The following is an 8,179-nucleotide window of genomic DNA, read 5'->3' on the forward strand; positions in this document are numbered from 1 at the left end:
GTACCAGTTTCAAAGCAAGATTTGAAGATGATAAATTATTTTGAAATATCATTTCTTTGGCATGTTGTGCTTACAATACTAATTGCTCAGAACGTATTCTACATTTCAAACGTCAGTGGTTCTTTGGACACAACAAACTTTGTTCGGAACAATCCTCATGAGGAAATGCAAACTACTCTCTCTCAAATTTGTTCAGAACATTGTAGAAACACAACTCAATTGAGTATTGTTAATTTGCTCTATGAACCAAGTGATATCACGTCATTTTTGCAACATTTATCTCAGAAATGCCACACACCATTAACGTTACAATACTGGACCGGAAAAAATGAATCAAATTCAGAACGATCCTCTTCCAATTACAAGTCAATTGGTAAAAGTGACTGCTTCGCTTTCTTCATTAACGATGTTGTTGATGTTCCTAATATATTGTTTATGTCCCAGCAACTAAGTTACTGGAACGGGAGAGCGAAAATCAGTGTCGTATTCTGGAAAAATATTTCCAATTCTAGTTTAAAAACAATATTTAGCTTATTCTGGAAAATTAAATCTTCGAACGTAATAGTTTTCATTAGGAAACCATATTGCTCTGAATCTACTGTTTTACATGTCTCAGAATGCATAAATCTAATTTCCTACACTCAACATAGTTCAAATGATTATACAAATTTTGATACATTAGAAAATAGTCTATCGGATATAAGTTCACTTTTTGAGGATAAATTCAAAAATGTTAAAGGTTATCCTTTGGACATTTTAGTTTATAACGCTCTCAAAATGAAAACAATTGAGCTAAAAGAAGATGGAAGATATTATCTCAGGAATGAACTAATTGATGCTGTAGTTACCCATATGAACTTTACAGTAAGACCAGTAATGAATGACAGTAATCAAGTGTTGGAAGCAAAATTTGAAGAAGTAGTACCAATGTTAAGTACTTCCGCAGATATTACGACTTATCCTATCCCAATGATATCTGGTTGGTATGATATAGTAGAGTATACAACGGTAACATACTTCACAGTTATTACTTTTATTACACCGAGAGCGAGTCCTGTTCCACAATGGATGAACCTTATTTTGCCATTCAGTAAGATAATATGGAGTATAGTTGGAGCATTGTTCATTTCAGTTGTGCTCGCAGAGAATTACAGTCGATATATCCTTACATCGAAGATTTCAACTGAAGGAATCATTCAAAGTTTTATGTATGTATTATCAATTACTCTTCAAATATCTGTACGTGGTCCTAGTGGGTTCGTTCTAAGAGCAATATTTATTCTATCGGTAACAGGGTTTTTAATAATCAGTTCATTGTATCAAAGTTGTTTAGTAAGTTATACTGTTAATCCTCAATTCTACCCAGTAATTGAAACACGAGAAGATGTTGCAATGTCCAGTCTTCCCATTGTTATTTATCATGGATATATTGGTCTTATATCCGATAAATCCGATCCAATAATGATAACAATTTCAGCACGAGCAATATTAGGAGACGGAGCGAAATCCATGATTACTCTTTCACGTAAACAAGATCGAATTATAATAGACTTGGACCCTGTAGCCAGAATCGTTGCAAAATATAGCAAACCACATAAAGATGGTCCTGTTTATCACATTTCAAATGACCATTTAGCATTAATTCTTCAATCTTTCCCTGTACCTAGGCATTCTCCGTATCTGCCAAGAATCAATATTATAATTCAGAAACTGGTAGAAGCAGGTTTCCTTACACAGTGGTGGAAAGAGTTTTACCAAAGTAATAGCTTAAATAGAGCCCGTCAATATAGTACGAATGAGGAAGACATTTCGTTATCTCTTTACCATCTTCAAGCATGTTTCTTCTTTTATGGTCTAGGACTGCTTTTCAGTATTTTGGCTTTTGTAGTAGAAGTGAGGAACATATTTTGTAGGAAATATGATAAATAATTCCTAATTAAATATGATAACTTCACTACGCATCATATTGTTCCTAACACGTTGGGACACAAACTATGTGGGTAACTAATTGCACATAAACTATTTGGGCAAATCATAATGGATCAGCAATCAGGTGCTTTGACCCTAAACTAGGAGGAAAGATAATGTCAATTTTTTCCCTGATTGTAGTGACTACAACAATTAACAAATGAATAATTATTGAAGAGTAATTCAAAGAAAAAACTTCCTCAATGACAACAAGGCAGATACGGAAATGAACCGTATGTAATTTCTAGCGGGACATCTGATTCCTTCCATCATGTTCTTCATAGGAATATGAAATATGAAGTATAAATCAGTACTACTAAGGACAATATTTGCAAAGTTTTCAAGTATTATACTAATATATATATTTCAGTTGGGAATTTCTTTCCTTATTAGTTCTAAATATAACTGTTTGTATGTGTACATATATATGAACTTCTCAGAGGCCTTTTGGGCGATTTTAGATTCGATTGATGAAATTGCGATTGATAAATGATGACACAAATGCACAAAATTGATATCAAAATATTATGATTTGTTACTTTTATTTTTTTTATTAACATACTTCCTCCTAATGAGTTACTAGTCTCCCCGTGAATGGCTTAATGAAGTTCGGACACACGAAAACTCACAATATCTTTCAGAAATAAGTTTATTTCAGAAATAAATTGAAAAGTTTTAATAATAATACAAAGATAAACAATTTAAGATTTTCAGAAACAATTGGAGGGTATTAACAAACGATGCACCCATCAGATCACATAAATGATACAGCATACTTGTGCGAGACATATTCATAACATGCGCAAAGCAATTTAAACAAGCATTAGGACTGTATTTAAATCACCGAAGGCCTGAATACAGCTAGCGTGAGTTAAATTTAATTTACATGTATCTCAATGTGTTGTAATTCTTTGTTCTTGTGTGGATGGAGATGTAACCCAAATTTTAGTTACTTCAAAATTATTTCATTGATGATGGTATTTCACGTATAATTAGACAAAATGGATTTACAAATATTATGTTCTTGAATTAGTAAGAAGAAATTGACTTTCTCATTCTCTAGATTTTTAAAGCTAAATCCCTCGTCAAGTCACAGATATGTAATGCAAAATCAAATCATTGAACTTTGAATAGAGACGCAAAATTTTGTGATTGTCGTTTGTTTAATATGGCAAAATGAAGCTTTATTGCATATATGAATAAGTTTTAACATGGCGCACACAAATGAGATCAATACACTCATTTTGAAGATAGTTGCAAATAATGATGCAATTGTAGCGAGAAGTCGCTTATTAAATGACTCACTTTAAAAAAACTAACTTTGTTCTTAAGTATGCTATTATGGCGTTAGTACGGATTTTTTCTAAGCTACAATCAGTAAGAGTTGTAATTCCTAAATATTTGTGGGATGTTGTACTAACGTAATGACATAACTTTCTATGTTCATATTTAATATATCTTAGAGCATACAAGGTGTGTGACATGTGGGACTACAATTAAAGCTGGAATCCGAATTACAGCAACGCGCTTACTTTTTAATATAGTTACAGCAGGAATGCAACTCGGGACAATATCTAGCAGAGCTGCACGGGCTAGACACGAGACCTATGACAATGTTTATGATATGCTTTATGTAACGTGTATATGTATGATACTTTTCATTCTGATCATATGAATTTTACGGTATTACTCATGAAAACATTTGAATATTCTCATTGCAATAGTAGACATGTTTTGGTAAAGATAATAAATGAAATACTCAATGTGTACAACACATATGATTTGCGTATATTCTAAGAATAAGTCACGTTTTGACCAAAAAAGTGAGGAAATCATCAGTATATAGTATAAAATATAATATTCTATATTTATTGTTATTCTCATCATTGATATCAACATCATTTACTGAGGTAGAGGTCCATTGTGGCTAGAGGGTAGCGTGTGTGTCTTTGGGGTAGGAAACTCGGCTCAGTTACCAGCGGGAGCTCTTGTAGTTCGGATCCCATTTTAAGTTGAGAGTCCAAGTCATAGATGCTGAAACGGAACATAACCTCAAATCTAACTAAACTTGCTAAAGTGTATTAGTGTTTTTGCGACCTTTATTAAAACTCTTCAAGCACTCCGAGTTGTAATTGATAGGAACGAAACAATAACATTAAGAAATTATTGTCGTAATGATACAAAAGCAAAAGAAATAGCTATCCTTTTAGACGTTACCGAGAAAATGGTCATTTTCCATAAATAATAATTCATCCCTTACCGTGTGTTTCCTTCCCTTCATAAATTATTTCCGGAATTGTTTGAGATTTTATTAAATTGTAAACGAGATTGTGACTTTTTCTATTGAAAATAATGTATGTCTTTTGACGTAATAGTTATGTAAGAGCGTTATCAAAATAAAGTACTTTAAAATCATGTAGCAAACAGTATCTTCTAACTGTGTCATTATCCCTTTTCTGCCCTAGAGATTTTTGTTGAACATCTTGATTTACTTTGTATGTTTGTTTATTTAGGACGCTAGTGAATGCATAAAGTGATTTTTCAGAAATTTCACTTTATTCCGAGCTAGATACTAGACTTTGAGACTTCTCGACAGTAGCACGAATGTCTACATTAAAATTAGGTACTCTCCTTCAGAAAAGTAATCATGCATTATCAAAAGACATTCTATTTGTAGTGGATTCGAACTTAAGTCATTTGTATTTTATATCTAGCGTCTTAGGCGCTACATTCCTGCGCTCTAACCATCTATAATACGATAATTAAATCAATACAGAGAAAGCTGAGAAAAAAAGAGTACAAATTGTCGAAGTGGGAACATAAAATACAAATGCGAACATATATTCCAACAACTAAGCGTTTACCAAGCAACGATCCTTGTGTAGTGGTTAATGCACTAGATTACAAAACCAAAGGCGGTGGTTCGAATTGCTCCAAGGAGTATTATTTTATTTTAGTTTTTTTTTCAAAAATAGTGCATACAGCACATGAGAGGTGGCAAAAGAGAACTATTATGCGTTTAATAGGTTAAGCAAAAAAGAGTTAAAAATTTAGGTGATATTTATTAGAGAAGTGAAACAATGAAAATGAGCAAGCAGGTATATTTAATCCGGGGTATGTATCAGAGAGTGTTGATTGCAAAAACTGCAAATTTTCCCGAATTTCGCACATGTGAGTCTCTACAATAAGCTAATTTCTTCAAAAATCTGCCTATGGCAGAGACCGTCTTGTCAGAAATACCGTAAAATTTCTCTGCAATTTTTCTACTTTGTCTATTATAATCTCTGAGACGGAAAGAGAGAAGGATAGAGAGGAAGCAAGAGAGAGATGTTCTCGGAACTGAGAGTGAGGTGCTTCCATTCAAATGAACGACATGAGAAATAAAAGGTTACTTAATGAGAATGCCGAATAGAAACAACTATAAAACATCAAAGTGATAACTGCAAGGATTATCACCTAAGGTTCCGGAGCCGCGTCTGCCAATGAAACATGATACGATGTCGGACCTCGAGAAGTAATTTCATAATGAAATGAAAACACAACTTTAGAAAAGAAATTATTATGATGCAATAGACACAACATGATTGCCTGTTTCTTCTCCTCATGTTATATTATGTCATTTTAGCGATACCAGACGAAGCCTGTGTCTCGTCTGGTGGCTTTCCCAGTTTCATTTAGTTTTTCCGAAACGATACAAATGGTTATCCCCTCTCCTTTCATAAACCTCATAGTAATATAAGTGAAATTGGAAGCCATGCGGCTTCGAAATGTAACGAAGTTTACAAGTTAGAATTTATAATCGGACAAGAGAGGCCTATGGAATGATTTCGAGACATTTAAAACGCGACGAGTCCTGTCACGTCTCGTCTCGGAAAAAGTATTTTACTTGTAGTTATAAATGACTACTTTAATGCTAAAATGCAAAACAAGTTGACCGAGCGGGAAGCAAACGCTGGACCCTTTACACGTGAGTCGTGAATGCTCCAGTCTCTGCTACACCGTCACTTTATAATTTTAGGCGTCGTATCATATATACGGTGAGTCGAAGCTTTAAAACGATTTTTCTAGGCTATTTCTGGCTATTGCGCTCTCCCAGTTTCTAATATTAACAATAAATCTGCACTGCTACGTCGCGAAAATGAACCCGAAGTTCATTTAACAAAGTCTGCTTTTTCCTTGTTAGATATACCCATGTCAGGTAAGTAAATAGAAACAAATACAAAGGAAGAAGAATAAAAGGAAGGAAATGGAGATCCTAAAAGTAAAATGTAAACAAATTCACCACTGTTCAGAGGATGCTATATACAATGCACTAAGCACAGTTTGTCGGTGGGTCGTAGTGGTTATGTAGGTTATGATGGTGCGAACTGGTTTCATGGAAATTAATGTTTTCACAAAGTCGTATATCTAGAAGAAAACACCCTGGAAGAAATTCAGACATTTAATTTTATATCCACAATATTCGTGATATAATAGTTCTTCCAGTTACATCTTTGAAGGAAACTGACAATGGATTCGTGGTTGGATAATGTAAGACAAAGCGTTGTCGTCCTCTTCGTGATCAGCATCCCCAGAATTTCCAGATCTAACCTGTTGGATAGAAGTGTCAGTTTCTTTGTATAACACAAGTTCAGGTCTTTTACGAAGCTAATTTCCTGTTATTCTCCTCAAACTAGTCGACAGTACATCAGAATCGTCAATGTTCCCATCGCTTAAGGTTGGACATTTTTGATATTTCGATTACATATTAGATCGAAAATAATATTCAAAGTCACGAGTTTCGAAAATGAGAGAGGTTAATGGAACACGCTCTGAAATGTATTGAAAATGTTGATAATCTGTGTTCAAATAACAGAAAATGTAACTGGGGAAAACTTCAAACACTAGCGCCGTTTCTAAAACGATGTTATCTACCTTAGGCATACTAACTCATATATTTTGTGTGCATAATACGTAAACGGATGCTACAATATAATGCTGGACTATTTACTATGTGTAAAATTTTAAACAAAGAGGGAATGTAACAAAATATAATTATTCACTTTGAATGGATTTACACTTCATTTTTTTTTCATTAAATGTATCTTCTTCCGTTTGTAACGGATGTGTTTGTCCGCTTTACAATGAATGTATGGTTATTGAGTATGAGAAAAATGCGTGCTTGCATGAATGGGCGTATGTCAATATTCTGGAAATAAAATTGAACTGAGTTTAACGCCCCTTTCAGAAACGAGGTTATATGATACTCTCCCTACTGACTAACGTGGATTCCAAACCACATGAGCTCCCGCCGAGAATTCGGGAATGAAAATCACATAGTGCAGTAGTGGATATGAAGTCAACAACGTGATCGTTACTGAGTTTGTTATTCCTACATAATCGTGTAACGAGGCATAATTGGCAACTGTAGGAAGAGAATAAGTTTTCAGCAAACAAAAAACAGTCGTGAGTTGTCATAGGTAAGTTTAATCCTCAAGTTGAGTATTCAATAATTTCATATAGAATTAGGAGTGCCGTAGTTAGAAATATAATCGTTTAAGACAAAATATCGCTGATGAGTCAGTTAATATCCAGCATCAATAATTCTCCGCCATATATGATTTAAGTAACATTGAGTGTGACATGCGAACTGTTGGGTGTTTTGGAATTGCTTCTGTGATAATAGGATCCTTAAGACGACGTCGAATATATGCATCTTGATTTACCTGGATGCGAACGAAGTTTAGTAGTAACGATATGGTGGCGTTATAGTCCGGGATCCACAGTACATGCCCGTAAAAATTTGTGGGTGCACGGAGTTTTATTGTTGCATCGTATTCTTCGCCCCATCGCTTTCTATTTTTTCTTGGGTAGACATCTCAATTATGGTCGCTTTTAGACGTTACCACAGACGCCATTTTCCAATATGGCCGCCAAATAAGCAATCACCATACATAACTAAGGAACTAAGTCATCTAGGAAAGTGATCTTGGTGTCGAATCATAGGTTTTCGGGGTCAGAGAATTCAAATATTACCTTACATTTGCGATATATTGAAGTCTTGCATGTAATATAGCCAGGGGCGTACGCAGGAATTTATTTGAAGGAGGTCCAAAGCTGACACACCGATATCAAGTCATTTCAACTTAAGAAACTTTACAATAGGAGCTCTTGACAAGTTCGACTTTCAGGCTATTCACCGCTCCCAGGTACATTTGAGAGTCATCGTACT

General features: G+C 34.4%; 1 protein-coding gene across 1 annotated transcript; it reads left to right on the forward strand.

Annotated features, from left to right (window-relative positions):
• The first annotated feature begins 777 nt into the window (after positions 1-777).
• LOC145679533 (uncharacterized) lies at positions 778-1,929 on the forward strand. The gene has a single exon (XM_081750136.1). It carries the CDS (start codon positions 778-780, stop codon positions 1,927-1,929), a length of 1,152 nt encoding a protein of 383 aa, XP_081606262.1.
• Positions 1,930-8,179: the final 6,250 nt, after the last annotated feature.

This window comes from Thermobia domestica, chromosome 1 (genome assembly GCF_964235325.1).
Source record: "Thermobia domestica chromosome 1, izTheDome1.hap1.1, whole genome shotgun sequence".
Taxonomy (NCBI): domain Eukaryota; kingdom Metazoa; phylum Arthropoda; class Insecta; order Zygentoma; family Lepismatidae; genus Thermobia; species Thermobia domestica.